At 44.3% G+C, this 21,835-nt stretch overlaps 1 protein-coding gene across 16 annotated transcripts in view; it reads right to left on the reverse strand.

The window, feature by feature from the left end:
* The window catches only part of PARD3 (par-3 family cell polarity regulator), a 459,995-nt gene extending 456,291 nt beyond the window's left edge, over positions 1-3,704 (reverse strand). For all 16 annotated transcript variants that reach the window (XM_054816599.1, XM_054816601.1, XM_054816589.1 and 13 more), the window contains exon 1: positions 3,238-3,704. In XM_054816599.1, coding sequence (XP_054672574.1) covers positions 3,238-3,357 — 120 coding nt within the window. In that variant the 5' untranslated portion in view covers positions 3,358-3,704. The remainder of the gene's footprint in view (positions 1-3,237) is intronic.
* Positions 3,705-21,835: the final 18,131 nt, after the last annotated feature.

Below are 21,835 nucleotides of genomic sequence, written 5' to 3' on the forward strand. Positions count from 1 at the left end.
CAGTTGCCCTGGACAAGGTGGACTTTTCAAACATCTCTTATCATTCACTCCTTAATTCACCACATACACAATTTGCAGGAAAATGTATCATGTTCAAGACACAAAGTTTCTTTTGGAATAAAAGCAAAGGAACAGAAAGATTTCCTATACACTTTACACAGATCAATCTTCAAGCACAGCCTGTCATATTAATAACTTATTCCACACCTAAAGATTTAGTACGGACAGCAGTGTTAATCCAGAATGAATTTTTTGAGATTTACAATTCCTAATCAAAGACAATTGCATCCAGAACTGCTGTAACTAGGTGTGTTATCCATATGCTTTTTAAGTCTTAAAATTCTACAGAGAGGAGAACCTTACTATTTTCTGGATTATTGTCCAGAAGTATTTTTTCATTCTCACCACGTCTACTCAACCTAAATAATATCAAGTCAGAAAAATTCAAGCCAAGGTCAAATTATGAAGTTACTCGCTCCTGGCACTGCGCAAGCATGATGCCAGACTGCCTCACCACGATTGCACAGGTACGTCAGAAGTGCTCGCCATGCAGATCGCTTATTGCTAATCACAACCTGGAAACCATGACAAAGCAGGAGGTAATCTGAGAAGGGCTGACAACTCAGTTCTCAGAGGCTTCAAGTAATTCTCCCGAAGGACTGCTGCGTACAGCAGACACACACGTTTTTGCAGGATGGGAAATGCTGTTTTTCCTGTAAGTATGAAAACCATAAACTTAATTCAAATATTTTGAATAATCTTCCACCAGATACATTTTTTTCCATAGCAGCACAGTGGTGGTGAAGTAGATTTCAGTGTCAGCTTAATACCAGCTGCCAGATCATACATTCATATGTACACACATACTTTCATCCTCTCAGTTTAGGAATTACTTTGTCTCCTTCTCTTGTCTCTTTCTGAAGTGAAGATTTGCTCATTTGCTACACTGGCATAGAGAAAAAAAACCACCTAACTGCTATAAAAAGACAATCATTATGAAATTCTGCCATTGAAACCATAAAATTACTACATTACTCTACAGCAAGCACAGCAAACAGCACTATACATTTACTTAGAGACACTTAGAACCACCTCCTTACTACCTAAACATCGCCGCAGAAAATCTTCAGCAAATTTAAGTTAAAAGTAAGGTTTGACAGTGACTGTATAAAACACTCAGAGAAAGCCTGTGGACTCTGCTACTGTGTTTTCAACCACAGTATTTCCATATAATGGAAACAATCTCAGTAATTACGGCTACCTCAAGTCCATACCAGTGGCATACAGCAGAACTACCATATAAATACTAATAAATAAAAACCTCCGTGTCATTTTAAATCCAGGATTGGGAGCTTTGGGGACTAGGGGTCAGTCAAAGTCTGATTGCACCTCTTCAAATTGTCTTTTTAGTAAATACCTCGGCATATTTGAAGAAGAGTTACATTTTGATTTTTTCAGGTTTCCACAGGTGGGCCGCTTCTTTCCTGAACAAACCCACACCATTTGCAATGACATAACCTTTTCCTGGTGACTGGCATGTGTTTCTCCTGGACTCGCTACTGCAATCACTTCCAGGCTTATACTGCAGAATGTAATTGCCATCCCTTAATGCAATTTAACAGTTGGAAACCAGGACGCACTCCAGTGCAACACAAGTTACTCAGGGCCACAGTTTTAGAACACATCAAAATAATTAATTTTATGAACACTAACACTGATGAACAAATTCTGCAAACACTTCTGATCTGAACGGCCCGGTGAAGCATTCAGCGCTCCCCCAAGGGACACACTTTACTGTTCACTGGTTTACCTTAACCAGAAAGGCAGTTTTGGCCACTGCCCCCTACGTGCAGGTAGATTACCATATGCATTAACTGCCATATATAAATAACAGCTGGAATGCAGGCACGGCCATACCCTAGTGAATCATTTTACTCTTTTTCCAGCCAGATTCACAACTGTGTTACAAGAAGAATAATAAAATACAGAGAGAATGTGTTTGTTGTCCTCTCCCAAACCACGTTCTTCAGGAATCAAGTGGGGAGGTGTTGCAAACCTCACTTTTTTCCTTCCAGCAACTGGAATTCTCTCTGAGAAAGCTGATCTTAAAAATTTTCATGGGAACCACTTCAAATCATTCAATATTCTGGTCACAACATTCCTTCTGGTGCAGGTCTCAGAGAGCCCAGGAGCGAGCAATTGCCACAACAAAACTTCCAGATTCAGAAGTGTGAAGCGTGTCAGCAGGGCTGAGGGAAAAAAGCACACTCAACTGCTTGGATGGATCAGGTAGACTAAAGGGGAACGGCACTGCTCAAGTTCTCAGCCAACGACGGTCATATTGTCCCACAAACCAGTTGATTAAAAAGAAGTTTGCAGCAACAAGAAGAAAGTACAGGGGGGAAAGAAAAAGAAAAAAAGAGGACAGAAAAAAACAAAGCCCAACAAGTCGCCCATGGAGGGAAAGCCAAGTGTGCAACTGCCTGCACACCCACAGCCAGGGATTTCAACATGGGGCTGAGGGAGCGCAGGCGGCACTCGGGATCAGCCCGCCCCGGGCCGGCGCTCCCCGCACCCCGGGGCACCGCGGATGCCTCACGCACACGCGGAGCCTTCCCCACGGCCCCCCGGGAGCGGGGCAGGCGCGGAGGCTGCGCGGGTGGCCGCGCCGCTGCGGGGCTCCCCCGGACGCTGGTCCAGCGCGGGGAGGGCGGCCCGCGGGGTGCCGCCGGACGCCCCTGCGGCGGGCTCCCCTCCCACCGCCCTCCCCGCCGGGCCTGGAGGGCCGGGAAGCCTGGGGCTGGATTTCCAGCCCTCCGCGGCGACTCCCGCCCGGCCCGCGGCGCCTCGGCCCCGCCGCCCGCCCCGGGGCAGACCCGGCAGCGCCGGCCCCCGCGCCCCTTTCCCGGCCGGGCTGGGGCGTCCCCCGTACCGACACCCCCGGGGGCCGCCACCTCGCCGCCAGGCACCGGCGAACAAAGGGCCGAGGCCCGCCAGGCGCCCGCGGGGAGCCGCGCTGGCCGCCGCGGAGAGGCCACCCCGCCTTGCCCCGCTGCCCCCCATTGGCTCCCCTCGGCGGCGCCGGGCACACGCTCCCCGGAGGGCTCCGCCGCCGCCAGCTGCCCCCGGCCCCACTCCCGCCGCCCCAGCGGGGCAACCCGGACTTTCCCCCTCGCTTCCCTCCCCGCTCCGGGAAGCGCCATATTGATCGCGGGCGCCGCTCCCCGCGCCCCTCACCTTGGCGATCGCCTTCTTGTACCGGGTCACCGCTTGCTGGATCAGGCTGAAAACTTTCATGTTCCCGTCCCCGCAGGGCACGACCACCCGCGTCCTCCCGAAGCACACGGTGACTTTCATCCTGCGCGGCCGGGGGACTCCCGCGTCCCTCCGGCCCCGCGCAGCCTTCCTCCTCTTCCTCCTCTTCCTCCTCTTCCTCCTCCTCCTCCTCCTCTCCGCCCTCCGCCACGGCCGCCCCCCGGCGGGGCGCGGCGCTCAGCCCCCGGCCACCGCCGGGCTGCCGCTGCGGGTGCCCTGCCTCCGCGGCCGGCCCGGCGAGGGGAGGGCAGAGGGGCCGGTGCTGCCTTCCCGAGGGAGCGCGGCCGAGCGGCGAGCCGGGGGCCGCTCACATGCCGCGGCGCTGTCCGCTGCCTGCGGCCACCTGCTCGGCGCCTGCCCCGGCGCGCAGCGGCGGCGGGCGGGGCGGTGGCGGCGCTGCCTTCCCGCTCCGGAGGCGCGGGGCGTTGCAGCGGGGCGGGGGCAGCCGGCCGGCTCCGCGGGGCGCCGGGCAGCGCCGACGGGGCGGGGGGGGGGAGTCGCCCGGTCCTTGTCGGGGAGGGGGCCCGGCGGCCGGGGCTCGGCACCCGGCGGCAGCACGACCCGCCCGGCGCTTGATCGGAGCGGAGCGGGGCGAGGGGGGCGGCGGGGTGTCCGGGCTGAGCCCCGTGGGGTGCGGCGGCCTCTGCCTCGCTCTGCCCTGCCGGGGCCCCTGGCTGCGCACCCGCCACGGAACCGGCACAAGGAGCCCCGCGAAATCCTCGGCCCTGGCCCCCGTTGGTGCACCCGGGGCACGGACGGGCACTGCTTGCTGCCCCTTCTCGGGGCGCTGCCTGCTGCCACCCTTCCTCAAATACATGAGTACGGGGAGAGCAAGACATTGAACCAGAAAGAATTTGCGCTGCTGGAAACAGAAGGTTTCTCCTGGTGTTTGGGGAATGCCACCACAGACGCAATCAGATGGTCTTCATGGTCCTTTGAGTTTCTGTTAACACAACAGAACCAACACAGAGCGAAAACTGGTGCATCATCAGTAACATCAGCATCAATGGAACTGCTGAGCAATCTCCTGCTCAAAGCCGTCAGAAGTCAAAGGGTTTTACAGATACCACTCACGTTTTGTCATGGATTTCACTGAGGACAATGGAGTTGCACAGTTCACTGGGCATTCAGTGTGGCCTGACAACATACTTCTTTTGGGTAGGAATGGTGAAACAATTCAAATTAACTGCAGAGCGAAGGCAGAGTTTGGAGGACAGGAAGGCAGGGGGAAATAAAAGCATTGTGGGGTTTTTTTCTGAACTTACACACGGTACCGGTGAGATGAAGTCCAAGTAAGCTTTGTAGCACGTAACATCAACATCCTTCTGCTACACAGGGCACCTCAGCCCGTCTCTGGTGCTCCCTGCCTGGCAGTGCCTCAGCTGGCAGCCCGCTCGTGTTCCCCTAGCAGTAGCATTGGTAACTTCCAGAACTTCAAACCTGGTACAAATGGTACATCTATCTGCGGTTTAGTAGGTACACAGTTAAGGAGCAGAATTAATTATATTCTTAAAACATCAAAGGTGAAATTATTGCCCAGTTAAGTCAAAGGTAAGGTAAGAATGGCATCCCTCACCCTTTGCATTCTAGTTAGCAGTTTCAAATGAAGAAAATGAAGGAGTTGGATTATATTAGTTTGGCCCCATGAGTATCTGGTCCCATTTCACTGAAATCCATAGTATTTTTTCCACTAATTGCAGTTTTGGTAAGCTTTGGGACACTCACAAGATCAAAGATGAAACAGTCCACCCCTTGACCTCCAGATAATTCTAAGCTTAGATCTTAATTTTATTACCGTTACCCACCTGAGTTATCTGAACTAATAATATAGATGAGGATCTGAATTCTACATGAGAAATGGTACATCTGTCTGAAAGCAGGAAACCAGTGCACCTGCCATGTGACAATATTTTATCATATCCCCAGCGTTCACTTGTGTGGAACAGCAAGGCGGCATGCAGGAGTACAGCAAGGCAGAACTGAAATAAAACTGGAGCAAACAGTTTACAGCTCATGACTGAGACAATTGAGCACACTCCACATTTTTATGACCATAGCTCATCAAATTTATTATTGAAAAATGTTGAAAATTTCCATTAGCCTGCTGTTTCTGTACTTTCTAGGTGATCATAAGAGCTGCTGGGAACATACTGGGAGGTTGAAAGTGGTATAAAGCCTTGGTTTAACAGACATCACCTGAAAAACCTGCAGAAACAGCTCTAAAAATATGAAGTCAATAGAGACTCTTCCAGGACTGTCTTTAACAAGGAATTTTACAGTGGCATAGACTTTGTAATGTTCAACATTATATTTCAGTTGTCATTTGCATTTATCTGCTGAAACACAATGTTGCATATCAGGAACTTTACCACACTGCTATAAAACTCATTATTAGATACAGTTGCTGGTCGACAGTAATTATTTCACTGTTCAGTCACTGCTACAGGTTTTTCACGTTTTTCTGTGATTTAATTCCTGCTCTTGCTGTCTTTAGCAAGTTTCTTGGCAGTTTTCCCAGCTGTTCTAACAGTTTCTGGAAAAAAAGCGTAAAACAGTTTAGAAAGAAATATTGACGTTTTTTCTATTAAATGTGTAAAATGGGAAACTTCAGTAGTGGAGTAAAAAGAAAACAAGTTTATCCTGGGATCCGATTTAAGGCCAAAACTTAAAGACTCATGCATGAATAGCGATAGTACTAACAGGAGCAAGGACCTCTGAGATTTGAATTTCTTTCCTACTAGATACACACACACAAGTGATACATACATCATTATGAAAACATTTTGAATACAATTTACCAAGTATAGTGTTTGTTGATGCCTTAGAAGGAAGAATAAGCTTTAACAAACAAAAGTAACAAGGTCATGAGATTGTCCAAGGTCTAATTATGTAAGATAAATGAAGTATAAAACATTATTATAAGAGATTATGAGAAAAGGATTATACTAATCAGGAGAAAAATTGGCAAGAGTTGCTAGTTTACAAAAATTACAACTACTTTCCATGTACTTAATGAGAGGACACCATGTTGCAATATGGGTGGCATATATATAGTTCTGGATGTTGAGCTTTCCTGGGCTAATATACCGTAGAACCTGACAATTCATTTATTAACCGGTACGTTGTTGGAAGATTTCCATGAAGAGGCAATTATCTGTCTGGCAGGAAGAAGTAGGAGATGGAGCATGAGATGGAGAGAATCAGAGCTTGCGATTACTAATAATATTCAAGTTCTGTTCGAAACGGCCACCAGGTTGAAATCCCCTGCGTAGATACTGCAAACACGCAAGGAGTGAGAATCTTGCACTCTAATGCAGATTGCCAAAACTCAGTTTTATCTGAGTGTTAAAACTCTTCAGGCAGTGGAATGTTCCTGATTTCTAGAGCTATTTCACAGTTTATTCTGCATTTATACTCTAGATGGAAGAATTGTTCTGGAATAATTCTGCTTGTGTTCAGGTATAGTAGTCTGCTCATGGCATATATTCCTTGCTCTGACAAGAAAACACTGATTCAGTGTACAGTATTTTTGAAGTTCACGCAATTTTAAATATAGATGTTTCTTTAAGCCAAGTTGAGTTAATTCAGAACTGTGGAAAGACCAGTGTCAAACTGAAGAGCAATAGTATTCCTCAAAGAATTAAAGTTTAAAAAAAGTTGTCATCAAAATCATACAGAAGTCAAAATTAAAAATAAATAAAAATTGAATTGAGGTAGCTAAGTTATATGAAGCAGACAAAAAACCCCCAAAACTCTGGCACCTGATAGGAGTTCAAAGCACCGTTTGTAAAAATGACTTGGGGAATATAACAAAACACTACCAGGTTTTGACGATTTAAGATACTGACCTGCTGTAACTCTGCTCCTGCTCAGTTATTAGGTAAAGCCTTAACTTGTTTTTCATACCTTCAGAAATCTGACTTTTAAAGTTCTAAAACATTTACATTTTACTCTAAGTCTGTAATGTTATCGAATTAAACATGCCTGTGACTATTTGAGATCTTTCTGTGGATAACTTTTCAACTACAGTGTGGGTTGACTTCTCTGCCATTATATTCTGTGATTTTTTTCCTACGTACTGATGGTACTTCCACAAAGGAGCAAGGCAGTGGTTCCTAACATCTTGTTTTATGAATGAGACAATCATTAAAGCTTATTAAGTAATTGTGGCTAGCTCCGGCCTGGCAGAAAAATGAGGCTGGATAAAAAATTATTTTCTACGACTTCTCAAAAGAGGCTGGGATTTGGGGAATAGGGAGTCCTCAAATCATTAAAAAGTAATTACAGAATCATGCAGGTGTTAATGTCAGACTTAGGAGACACAGACACACAAAGTTTGGGAAGACAAGAAGAACTTTCTTTGTGGTATAATAGAAGGCAGAAATTGTAGCAAAGAAGAATCCATCACGGGATTGAGGGAAAGCCACAAGACTGTTGACCTTTCTGGGGGCTCCAACTTGTGCCTCAAGCAACTTCAGGTAGTGAAAAGGTGGTTAGGGTTAAAGAATGAGTATAGGTGAATTTATCACTTTTTTGTCTGTATCTATACTGGTCTTATGCTACTTTTTAAAATAATTACATTCGAGGGGGTTTAATAGTTTTCTTAATAACTTTCTAGTGGTTTTCAGCCATCATCAAACTGTTCAAATGGGAGTGCTTTCTCTAAGATATATCAAGTAATGGCTTCGTTATACTGAGAATTGGGAAGGCCTGAGCTAGAATATCGAGGCATTTTTTGGTGTGGGCATTGGAGATAACCCACAGGAAAGGAAGCAGAATCGTTAGAGGTCTAAAAAACAAAACACATGACCTGTACGGAAGGAGTGCAGATACTGGGGCTGTCCAGAGCACAGGAGGGAACATTGCCAGGAGATACCTGAACAGTCTGCATGTACGCTAAAGGTGCTACGGACCTATACCCAGAGCTATGAATTGCTATAAGGAAAACACGCATGCAAGTGGCTTTACCCAGCTCTCCTACCACATACTGTATTTATGCTATGGGCTGAATAGAATTATATTCACATAATGACATAGGTGAAGTTCTGAATGTCCCCATACTGCAAGACACATACCTAAGGCAGACGTTGGAGTTGACCATTCTGTATTTGTCCTTAGGGCTGTGGGGAGTCCACAGCTCTGTGCCCGCAGGGACCAGGAGCCACCATGGGGATTTGCGCTGGGAGAACAATCTGCTACCTTTTTCATGCCCTTCCACTGAAGGTGTCCTGCAGACTCCAGCCATGCTAGTGTGACCGATGCATTTGCTTTGGGGATGTGGGCCCAGTTATCCCCAAAGTCCACCACCAGTAACAGTTTCAGCAAGTTTTCCAGATGAAAGCAAAAGGAAGAAGGGGCATAGTGAATGTCAGCAGCTGAGACCAGGAAATCACAGCAGCATTTCACAGGATAAAGAAAAAACACTTCTACAGATTTGGAATTTTATCACTGACCAATTTCACAAGGTAACGGCAAACATTCAGTCATCAGAGCTTCCCAACAATGTTCATTTGAATTTTGTCTTAAACCTTTTAGAAATTTGGTTCTTTCCTAAAAATATCAAAGGTTACTTAACTTTTCAGTCTTCATCTACAAAAGCTACTTGGAGATATTTTGTCTCTGCTGAGAATTTATCGGATGTTTTCATTCTCCTTTCCTTCTTTCTGCTTGTTCAGAAGTTTGCTCTTTACTTTTCTTCCAGCCTTTCAGTTATTGATGAAGTTCCTGGCACAGATTTCCAAACTTTGAAACACAGAATACAGGATTCCAGCAACTAAAAAGGCTTGTGGAGTCTTTTCACTGACTTCTGTGAGCTTTGGATCAGGCCCTAGGGCCTTATCTACCCTACTCAAATAATGAATAAACTGTATCAACACAGAGCTACAGTACTGGGCTCTGTTTGTCAAGTACTTGCGAGAACTAAAACTAATTCAGATACTGTCAGAGGAACCCATTTGCTGAAGAGAAGCTGTGCCAAATTATTTGCCACAATCAGGTTTTATCTATTGATGAGCATTCCTGAAAAAATACCTTCCTGTGACATGAAGAGGAACACCCACGGGGTATGTTAGTCAAAAGGCCTATCAAAACATGATGGTAGATATATTCCACCATACAAAGTTATTCATGTGGTTTATAAGCATATTAAGAATATATTTCTCAGCTGGTGTTCCTCTTCAGGGATCCCTGTTTAATTTCTCACGCTGTTCTCACCCTTGCAGGACTGAAAGGGAATGGGATAGTGACATGACTTTCGATAAGTTACTTGATGATCGCAGGAAAATATTGATAAAGCATGAAGGGAAATACATCCTTTCCTCAGCTTCTCCCTGTGTCGATGGTAACAGGGAGGACCGCATGGGGTAAGGAAATTGCAGCAGAGACTTCCCAATTTGCATAGGAATTTAGAGGGATATAAATACAGACGTGTGCTTGGAACACGTTCATCCCTGTTACACATGGAGTTAAATGCACTCCTGCTACTCATGCTGAAAACACACGCTATCTATCACTCCTGTATAAATATTTGCTTCCGAACAAAGTCCCGTAGCACCTGCAGAACGGCTTTTCTAGTGCACAGGCCCGGAGACAAGTGTCAAAGCGTGAAGGACCAGCAGGGAATGAATTACACGGTTCCTTGTAGGGAGTGTGACCAGGATACACATGGTCTCCTTCACTGCTGCTGCAAAACTACTCTCTGACAACTTCTAAAAAATTCTGGATATGTGCTATGACCAGACTTGAGTACTTCTGAGCATCTGCAACTCCCTTTGGAGAGGAATGGGGCAAAAGCAGACAGTTGAAATTTGGACACTGCTTTTAAGATGATTCTTGGCTTGCTTAGAGAAGATGAAATAAAAAAAAGAATCAGAGGGAGGTGACACATGATCTTTTTCGCTCTTTGGTTTCTCCCGCGTTCCTTTCATGAACCTCAAAATCTCCTTTTTTCTCCTCCTCTTTCTCTATTTTATTCTCTTTTCCATACTCATTCCCACTTCTCCTTTCATCTCACATCCTTTTATTGCCTTCCGTTTCTCTTGTCTTCCTTAAAAGTATTTGCAGCTGCTGAAATCAGTAAAAAGAAGACTCAAATGAAATAGGAGAATCCCCATGAGCTAAAATACATGACAGACTGTCACATACTGCCAGTAATCTATTTTATTCAACACTGAAAAGATGATGACAGTAAATGAGTAAGTTTTCCAAAATTCAGTGCAGTGTTTTACAGCATAAGGATGTTTTAATTTTTCACAGAAGCAGCCGAACAGATCAAGTTGGTCTGCAAATATTTAAAATCTGTAATTGAAAGCAAATTGTCTTCTCCAATCCAAAACTGACTAACTAGCCTTGGCACAGGTACACATCAAGTCCATCGAGGTGCAACTAGCAAGAAGAGCTGAAATCAGGGGCAACAAAATCACTTTGTAAGATCACCTTTTGTTTTTTTAATCTGTTGTTGACTACACTAATGCATGGACCACAGCATGCCACCGGAGCGTCTCTGTGGAGAGCAGCAGCAGAGCAGCTTGAGAGCCACTGCTCAATGCCAGAAAAAGCCTTCACTCAGGTCTCATCTTGTTTCCCTGAGCAAAAAGACATCCTCTACACAGGCCTTCAGCAGCTGACATTCCAGGACTCACACACTTAGCAGCCTGTTTAAAGAGCAGGATTTCTTCCACGTTAAAATTACAGAATGGTCTTCTTCAGGAGCATACCTGAGCACAGGTCCTGCTGCTTTCTGCAGGGGCTGTGCGTTTACATTTGAGAGCAGAATTTAGAGCAGATGAACTCACACATCCAAACCAAAACACATAGATCAGCCAGACAAGATTAGCTCTACCGATCTTCCGGCTGCTTGGGGAATTACCAACTCAGGAGCCTTCTAATTTGCCAGTTCACACTGCGGCTCCACACTAATCCAGCTGACACTGCAGTTACATCCATCATGGCATCTGTTCTAGGATTTCGGTTTATCTCAGGTTTAATAGCTATTCCCTCGTATGGAGGTAAATGTGCATTTGATATGCCTCAGTAATATTTTCTACAGTTTATTTTCCCTTTTGGAAAAACAAACAAACAAACAAACAAACAAAGCTTCTTACTAATAAGTTATTTAGAACTTAAATTATATCAAGTCGATGAGTTCAAGGGCAGTGAATCACTAGTACAGGATATTGTTTAGAAAAGACAGTGGAAATAAAACATGGAATATTGGTGTGCATGTGTGTTATAACTGAAGAAACTATAACCACTTTCAAGGAATAAAAAATTGGCTGTCTTTCCAACACCACAGAAATTACAAATGCACAACCTCACCTGAAATCCAGGGAAGCCGACAAAGAGTTACTTACAGATAGGCTTTTGCAAGAGTTCGATAATTAAAATCTACTAGGGTCAAACAACAATTTTCTATAGGGGAAAACAATTTCTTCTTAACCAGTTAAACTGATAATGTAGTAGATAGAGGTGATTTATTTGACATATGGTTTTGCAAATGTGTTTTCTTTCTTGCAAGATTTATCAATAAGCTGCTGAAATTTTCCGATTTTTTCCCTACAGAATCCAATACCTACTCCAACTCACAGCTTGAAACAAGACTGCACTGAATGCTGCTTTCTCTATACTTTTTCCACCTGAAATTGATTTTAAAGTCTAAAACTACTGAGCAGAGACATGGACGGAGCCCATGTTTTTCAGCTCTTACTGTTGCAAAGTGCAGCTGCGATGGACACCGGTACATTAAAGCTGGAGAGAAACCATTTACCCTGTCTGGGGGTTTTCTCCACCTCGCTCCTGGAGGTTGCTGACACTCTGAATCACTGCAGTTCAGATCATGGTGGCCAAAGGCAACCTGAAATGGCCAACATACTTTAAAACACTGGCTGATAAACCGTAGCAGCTCAAGAGCTGCTTTTTGTGTCGCTGAGTTGTCCTTGTCAATGGCAGGACAGACAGCGGTCACCGGTTACAGCTTTGGGCTGCCTGTTTTGTGAGTCACCGTCCTATCTGTGAGGGCTGTCTGGTTTTGTCTTCCGAGATTAATAGCTTTGATATTTAGCCCTGCTCGTTTCAGCGGTACAGGGAGCCATTACACAGGCTCTGTTCGGGCTGGAGCTTTTCATACAGCTTTGAACTGCATGGTCCAGGCAATAGAGAAGGTGTTAAAAATGCTTCAGAGTCATCTGTCCAAGTCTAACTATCCAAATTTTCTGAAACACTGAATTCTCACCACCTACCATCTGTAGATCGCAGTCTGGTTTAGATATAGCAGGAATTTTTAGCATATTTTGTTAGTGTATTCTTGACCTCTGCCTATTCTCTGAGGTTTGCTCTATGTTTTGCTGAGTGAATAATTGTAAGCAAAGAATTTGGACAATTCCATATCTTTTTTTCTATGAGCGATGTTCTCTAAGGGACTTAAATGTTTTTACAGTGTACTCATTCAAGGAAGGGACTGTCTCTGCATATATTCACACGCTGAGATACCTGTACTTGGAGCACCTAGGAAGTATCAAAAAATTGGCAAAACATTTATGATAGAGATTTACCATACAATTTGATATTTTTTAAACAAAAAAAATGAAGTCAATACACTTAGCTTAGTCCATTTTTTTCTGAGAATTTCAGTTTGATCTCATCCTCTCCCTCTTTGCTCAGGCTCTTCTACTGATGCAGAAAAAAAGGGTTCCTTTTTTTCAGACAAGAAACACCTACTATGTGGAGATCCCGCCCTTCTTCTGTACTTCCAGGAACTCTGTTTTACACATAGCAATTCTCTGAACTTGTTCTTCTCTTGTGCCGACTGCAACTTTAAATTCCCGCAGCTCATCATAAAAATATTTTTTAAATTTTGCCCATCTTTACAGGACAGCTTCATATTCATAGTATCTTCTTGCATTCTTAATTATTATACAATGAATATACTTTCTTGCCTTTTTTAATGTCTCAAGCTTTTAGGATATGATGACTTTTTCTAACTTTTCTAGTTGCATGTTTCTCTGCTTCACCAGATCTTAATTTCATCTATTCCCTTTGTCTTTTTTTTTAGCTTTTTTTTCAACTTATCTGAAGTGATATTCCTTTTTCTATTTTTGTGTTTCCTCTTTGCATCTACTGATCCATGATATCTTCAATAATTCACAGCTGCTTACTAAAAAAAATCTTTTCATCCTCAATGCAAAGACAAACACATGCCCAACTGAGGGATGTGAGAGCTGCGTACATAAAGTCCTCGAAGGAGCTTCTTTTCACTAATGTTGCCTCTCTGACTTCCCATCCCTGCCGCAATTTCTCTTTCTGTCCATGTTCTTTAACGCAGCCTTTTTCTCCTCTGGCAGTTTGCTCCTCTCAATATGTTTCTTGCAACTAATCACCAGAGCTGAGAAATACCCATCCTCGCAGCAAGCCACAGTCCCACTTGGTCTCAGATTTCTTCAGCCACTAAAGAAAAGGTAAAGGTCCCCTTTAATTATGGTGCCCACAGAGGGGACACGAAACCGAATATCCAAACGCATGGGCTGAGCAAGGGCTTTCCCTGAGGCTGCACAGGTGGGAGCAGCGGGATTTGACCCTTGTCTCTGTAAATGCTGAAGGATAAACTCGGCCGCAGTTGTCACTATCATCAGGAGACTTTTTCTCACTGGCGCTGGTGGAACTAATTGTAAAGCACTGTCTTAGTGCGTGGGAGGCTGGAGGTAATTTTAGCGATGGTGAAGGGTGCCAGACTTATCAGACATGGAAGATGTTGCTCTAGATTTCACTTGTGTAGTGCTTTATACCTACGCTAACTCAGTGTAAAACACCATTACTAGTTTGACTGGGGAGTTTTGATTTAATAATCGTTAGCGTGCTTGTTTTGCAGCACTAACGACTAGGCAAAGTTTTCTCTTCACAGAACAGGTACTGTATAGGCAGAAGGATTAACAGTGTCGTTTTGTTGGTGTCTGCCTATTCTGCTGTGGAGTCGGCACTTCCATGTATCCAAAATTATTCAATATATCTTTGGTACCGCAACTAAGCAAATCAACAAGCTTTCTTATGCACCAAACCAGGGAAAGCCATTAATTTGTTATTGGAAAGCACTGCTGGAACACACTCAGCTCTGAACAGTCCTGTGTGGTACTTCCTTGGAAACAAATACACGGTTTTTAGTATTTATGGACTGTGGAAATGCTTAGGAAAAAACGCATGTTGTGTTATCTTAGTAACCAGAGACATGACAGTTATATAAATCCCTATTTATTTCTTGGCTCGTCCCAGAGTATTTTAACAATTGTTAATGTTAAATGAAATCCTAAAACAAATATGTGAAATGCAGTATATTTTTATTTCATTGAACTCTGTGGACGTTATTTAAGGGCAGAAGGACAACATATTGTTACTGTGCTCTATAGCTTCCACTGGTCAAACAGCAAGACCCAGCCATTGGTTCTATTTGGGACTGTCAGTCAAAGCTTTTCTTACTGAAGTTTAAGACATTTCAGAGCTACTGGTTTCATCAGTCATAGCAGACAACATTGGCGGTCATTTTCAGTAAAGGTATGCCCAGGAAAAAGCCTTCGGTCCAACACCCTTGACTTATAAGAGAGGTTGCACAGTAATACAACATTTCCAGCTGAGCTTTAGTGTCTGCAGTGGAACAGAATGGATCCGTCGTGAGCCTGATTTGCCTTCAAACTGCTGGAAAATTTGGCTCACTGTCACCAAGTCACGAGGCTCAGGCTCATATTCATATTTGAATATCTGCTCTGAGGATTACGCTGCCTACCAAGGAGTAACTAACACATCCAGGGAGTCCTGCCCTCCCTGGGAGCACACGTTCCTCTAGAGTCCAGCGCTTTGCTCCTGGAGCTGCCTAATCCCATCTACGCTTCCAACTTCCACCAGAGCGGACTTTCTCATCAGTCTTTTTATATAAGCTTTTCTCTGGTTTATTCTCACCTGATGACAAAAGAGTCCTGGTAAAGTACCGCTCTGCTTGGGAAAATACCGCAGAATGCTTCCCTGCCCCAAATGCCAAACTATTACCTCAAGTATCTCCTTTTTCTCCTGCAATCCAGAGAACAACAGTGATCCCTGAGGCTGACAGGACCAGCTTTCTTTCCTACTGATGTCTGTCTCTCTGGCCAAAACTCTTCTGCCAAAAGCAATGTGGACACAGAGTTTGGTCTCCCCTTGTCTCCCCTACTTGCCTGCTCCCACCTTGCCCTGGAGCTGCAATGATTTCTCACCTGACCGTGCTAATATCTGAATACAAAAAGGAGCTACAACTCCACTTTGCGACCAGCACCTTCCATTACATATGTCACCACCCAGAACAGAGGCTTGTGCAAAAGGATTAGTTTCCTTAGTATTATTTTGCGATGTCTGATGTGTCTAACAGAGGGACGGGAAGTTCATGAAGCTGAGAGAACAAGCGATAGAAGAACATAAAAATGTATGACCCTGAGAAAAAGCCTCACAAATAGGCTTGATTGAGCCTGAAATAGGATTTAGATCTGAGAAACTGCTGCTGCTTAAGATCTACCCTGTACTAATGGAAAATAAGGCTTTGATTATAAATAAACAGGACTGTGCCACAGACACACCTGATTTCATCACCAGTTTCTCCTCAGACCATGGAATAACCCACAGCACTGAACTTGACTGTTCATGTCAACCAGCAGAGTCCAGCAAGTTTAAAATATAGATAACTGTGCAAATAGGAAATATTCTAAGCAGTAGCCTGAATTCAGGCAGCTTTCAGATTAGTTTAAAAGACAAGTAACTACTTTGCTCAGCCCATTTTTGGATCCAAGCTGGCAAAAGAGAAAAAAAAAACCCCTCAGCTCTGGAAGCCAAGGGCAAAGAAACAATGCGGGGAACAAAATGAAAGTTACCTTGCAAATGGCAAGTTTCGGCTTGCTTCTAACTGCAGTAATAAGAAAGCAAAGTGATTCACTCTGGCAAAGTTTTCCAGCTTGGGGAACTTGAAGTAATACGACCGCCCACCAGAACTGCTGCCTGCGAGTCAGCTCGGAGTGGGGGCCAGGGGCAGGCGGAGAGTATCGAGGTGATACAGGGAACGTCGAAATGGAAAGTTCCCTTTCAGCAAAGTAGAGATAAATGGCAGCCTGCTGGGGAGGAGGGAGGAGAGGTAGTAGCAACGGTATTGCAATCTTGTAAAAATAAAATTGAGTAATGATGGTTTGTTCTGTGAAAGAAAAAACATTCTGCTCTTTCGCAGCGGCTGGGAGATGGATGTTCGTGCGTGCCACGTAGCACTGCGCCTTGGAGGAATTGTCAGGTCATGGTATAAAGTCTTCATGTTGTGAACTGTTGAGAGAAGGTATATTTTAGAGAAGGTATATTTTAGAGATGGGTAGGAAGGGTCAAGTGACTTACCTGTGGCAGGCTGGTCACAGAGGGGAAAAAAAGCCAAACCAAAAAACAATATTGGTTCACTGCCTGAGTGTGGTTAATATTTTTCTAGATGTTCAAACTGGATATCAGATTGCAGCTTATAAAAAGTTGGCCAATCATAGCAAGATTTAACTGAACTGTTAACATTTTTCAGGTACAGACATGTGGATACAACTTAAAAGGAAAGCTACAAAATAGCACATCTCATTATTGTCACTTAAATAAAACCTCCAAGACAGTTAATTATGTGTATGTACTTTTAACTTTGTCAAAATGTATGTAATAGGCAATAAATTTGATTTTCTCAACCTATATTTAGGTGGGCACACTAAACTTTTTTTCTTTTTTTTTTTTTACTATTATTCCCAAATCGCTTATCACCAAAATTGCACTTTGTCCCCAGGCATTTTCCTCATTTCTTTCTATTCTGTAATTCAATGACCACAAAATTACATGAGCTTAACTACAGAAAGATTAATTTTGGGTTGTAACTGTTTCATCTTGCTTGGGCGTTTCTCTTTGTGGACCATCTGGGCTTGATAGTGTGATAACCACAGTTCATTTACCTTTCTTAAGGGTAACTTATGTTTAGTGGTTTCAATCCTTTTCAGTATGTAGACCCCTAAAATAGTATCAATGGTTCTTTTGACCCTTCCATAAAAATTTGAAGCTTATTGACAATAAGCAGTTTTGGTTTTTTTTTTACTTGCTACTTCTTAGTGGTAACACCTCATGGTCCGTGGACCACAACGTTAAAGCTACTGAAAGCCTCCGTATCTTGCACAGACTTACTCCACCCGTTCTGCGAATGAGCCTGACTTAAACCTTGTGCTAATGAACAACACTAAAGCTGTGGGCAATGTATGAACTGCATATACGTATACACACACTGCATGGGACACGGGAAATGCATAGGCTATGTGAAATACAACCTAATAAAAATGGTATATAGGCGCTTGTATAATGGAGATATGAAGAAATGGTCTATGGCTGCATCCAAAAGTCAGATTTCTAGCTCCTTCCTTCCTGTAAATCTATAGGAAGAACTGGCCATGTTTGGGCCTAACAGTTCAGCAAGAAACATTTTACAGCTTAGGTGTACAAAACTTGACTGCAGCATGGTAGGACAAGCTCATGGAAGTGAGTCCTCCTCCTTCTGCAGCCTTCCTAAGCCTCCAGCCCTGAGCAAGGGTTTTCCCCAAGGGTTGCTCGTGCCCAAGGAAGAGGGAGCTCAGAACGAGCTGCATCCGCAGATATTGGGCGAGCAGCCTCATTTGAAAAAAAAAGAGTTTGAAAAACTCATACTTTGAAAGATCCTGGACACTAGCATGGAAGATTTTCTTCTCTGATGACATTCCTCTCAGATTTGATTTTATAAGTTTAGGCAGCTCTCCACTGGTACAGCTGCTGCCGGAGTCCTGCCAGAGGAGCCATAATTTCTTAATAGCCTCCACCAATGAGCTGTCGTGTTAACAAAACAGAAGATGAGAAAATGTAGTTGTAGAGCAGGCAGATGTAACCTGAGGCTAAGGAGGCAGCCGCTCGTAGCACCTTTTCTAACGTGGCCCCAGAGGAAACCTGGAACCGGCGTGCCCAGCAGCAGGTGGGATGTGACGCTCCCTTCTGAAACCACTGAGTTTCTGTCCACCTACTTAGACATCTAAAGCCTCAACCAAGCTTTGCCTGTGCGCCAAGGCCAGCCAAGGCAGAAAAGCAAACCCAGGGGACTTCACGTGTCCCATTCACTTCTGAAGAGGGGGCCCGACAGTAATACATTGACAAGACAAGCCATCAGCTATTCAAGATGATCAAGAGCACTGACATTTCCACATTTTCAGAGCTCTCAACAAACATAGCTAATTAAGTCTTGCATCATCACTGCAGTTAAACACAAGTAAGTATTCATCTCCCCTTTTGACAGAGGAGGAAGCCGGAGTCTGGGGGGTATTTAGGGCCACGGAGTGAGTCACTGGCAGAGCCAGAGCTATATTTTGAGAGCTGTAAGTTCCAAGATCACTGCCTTTTCATTTAAGTTATTAGATTGAAAAATGCTTCCTTCTCAGTGTGAATTAAAGGGAAGATAGAGAATATTCTTCCATTATCAGTAAGAACAGGATAACCTTCTCCACAATGTGACATCAACCATCAAAGTATTGTGACTAATTTGCAGTACGTGGAATCTCTCTCATTTGGGGGCGACTATTGAGGTAGGAGATATGAGAAGATGTGATAGGGAGGCCCTGGGTCTCCTGGGCATGGCTGACACACGAGACAGGGAGGGTTCATAAAGCGCCCTGCTTTCCTCCCAGTCCTTCCGTCGGTCGGCTGCCTCCCGCCCTGCAGGCATTAGAGCCTCTGGGCTCCAGTGAAGATTAGCAGCCCTGCTGCACGGGGAGCCTTCCAAACTCGGGGGAAACAGCTCCTACCCCAGTGTTACAAGAAGACACAACAGGTGGATGTGAAAAAGAGAACTGCAGAAATAAGTTATCAGTGAAATTAGCCTCACTCTCAGGCCTGTTTTTAAACTAAAAAAAAAAAAAAAAAAAATCCCATTTCCAAATATAATATGCAGGCACAATTTCATTCAAATTTATTAAATTTATGTCATAATTAGGGTTCAGAATAATCTAATGTACGTATAATTATCTATGGACAAAGAAGTAGGCGTGTGCATGGGCGTCTGAAGGCAATGACTTCTTAAAGTAAGTGTTGCCTAAACTAACCTGCCCCAACTTGTAATAACGCTTTTTCCAAAGCATAACAGTGGGCCAGTTTGCTGGGCGTAGCAAAACCAGAGAGGGCAAGTCAGAGATTGGAAAGGTGGCGTGAGCATCACTTTTATATCGCTCTAATGTTGAGGTTATGTTCTGAACCGCCTTTTCCCTTTGTGCTCTGGGAGCGTCTCGCAGTGCCATAAACCCAAAAGGTGCTCGGGAGCAGCATCCTGGGAGGGCATCTCCCCTGCGCGGCTCAGAGTAGCTCCGCTCCCTTTCCCCCACTGGGTCAGGAGCAGCTGGTAGCAACGCATCAACAGTACCCGAGAGCCAAATTCCTACAGGACATCCTTCCCAGAGATGAGCTTTCCAGGACCAAATAAATCAGCTTTGTGGAAAAATAAACCAGGCATATTGTATGAGAGGAAATGGGTTAATGTACGTGTTGAGTGATATCACTGCATAGAAATTCTGCCCTCTTTATCCTTTTTTTCTGCCTGGGAAAACAAACACTATATACAGGAAATTCTGAAAAAAGTGGTCATCACACTTACTAGCAAGCCATGACATAAGTTCATATTTTTACTTTAATAAAGTAATATAAATTTATGGAATGACCATAAATAAATATTACAGACAAATGTACCTGCTGACAGTTATTCATGTTTCCATATTTAGAACTCATATCTAAACTAAGCATCTTTCTCATCAGCTGAATATCATCACTGGGTGTGATCTGGTGTTTTCTTCACTGAAGACCTGCAAATGTTGTTAGTTCTAAACTGACTAATTCAAAACTAATTCAAGGTGCAGTTCTGTTCCCAGCGGCACCATCTAAAAATCAGTATTGCAATCAGAATACTTGTTTGCAGCTTAATACCAGGAACCTGCAAGCAGAGTGTGGCCCAAGCTACAAGATAACAACACATAATACCAGCTAGATTCAAATGCAATAAGCAATAGAATAATAATTCATGGTCAAAAAGCACCTTTGACTACCCTTTTTTATTCATTATTGTGTTGCACATGTCCTTTCTGTTAACGTTTAAATAGCACTTTTATGCTGGATGCTCGTTGTCCTCCAATCCACACATTTTGCTCATTCCTCATTTTTTAACTCATAAGCATTTTGGAAATATACTGCTGTAACAAGCAAGACTAAGCCAATACATATGTATAGGAACATAAAACCAGCCGTACTGTGTCAAGAACCAATATCCATCTAGCTCACTATCGTAACTCCAGAACTAGGAGCAGATGTTTTTGGGAAAGACTACAGAAGAGAGAGTATTTTTAGTGTGAATCTCCACATGGTATTTCTTCCCAGCTTCCAGCACCACGTTAAATATTTATCTGACTTATGTGATATTATATATTTCCATGTTTCCAGATCTCCCAGTGCTACAGTATAAAAAGGACCTTCTAGTAAAGAGTAAAAACCTTAAGGCTGTTCTGAATTAGCCCATCTGCTGTCATTCTCATCACCAAATTCTGTGTTGTTCCTCACATTTTCTTCTGTCCATCAAAACAATCTGATTAAGAGTCTGGATTAGTGTTCATAAAACGCTGGGAATACTGTAGAAAAAAGATCCTCGGGGCATGCTCACAGTTACCGTGTTATTTATACACGCAAACCTCACAGCTAACACTGCACATAGACATCTCATACCGAGTATCAGCCCAGTGACCTTCTGCTCCAAGGCCCAGGGGGTGAAATCCTTGGCTGGTTTTTTATTCAATCCTTTGACAGAGATGGTGTTTATGTCTCAGGGTCCTAAAGTTTAGCCTGTGGAGATAAGGCTGTCTCTCATTCAAGAAAATACTGTCAATCTCATTGAGGGAAACAAATAGAGGAGTTGGCCCAGTTTATAACCATGTGTTTGCTTGCAACGGCACATTTCTAGGAATGCAGTGGCTTACTGCAGATCACGGCATTCAAAGAGCTACAGTAAAGTGGGATTGCAATTCCAACTTTCCAAGCCCCTTGGTTTTCTTGGTAGGAACGGGGTCAGCTAACACCCAGCGGCAAGGCACGCGCAGGCGAAGCGGTGACAGGCTCGCTGCCACCCGATGCTCTGACAAACGCTCGGCATTACAGAACAGCTGCCCCGGAGCAGGCAGGGGGAACACCCCACACCCCCTCCTTTGGCCCTGCGGCTCCAGCTGGCACCTGCCTGCAGAACTCCTCTTCCTCCTGCCAGCCGTTCTCTGTGCGTGGAGCCCGAGTCTCTCTGGTTCTACCTGCTGCCGTCGCCTCTCGTGATTTTATCCGAAAGCCTTCGTGGCGGGTGATGTAGCTGCGGGAAGCTGCGTGCTGTTGCCTGCCCACCCAGAGCTGCTCTTACCCTTGGTGCCACCTCCCCAGAGAGGTTTCCCCGCAGTGCTCCCGCAGTGTCCCCCCTGCA

The sequence above is a fragment of the Grus americana genome, chromosome 2 (assembly GCF_028858705.1).
Source record: "Grus americana isolate bGruAme1 chromosome 2, bGruAme1.mat, whole genome shotgun sequence".
NCBI lineage: Eukaryota > Metazoa > Chordata > Aves > Gruiformes > Gruidae > Grus > Grus americana.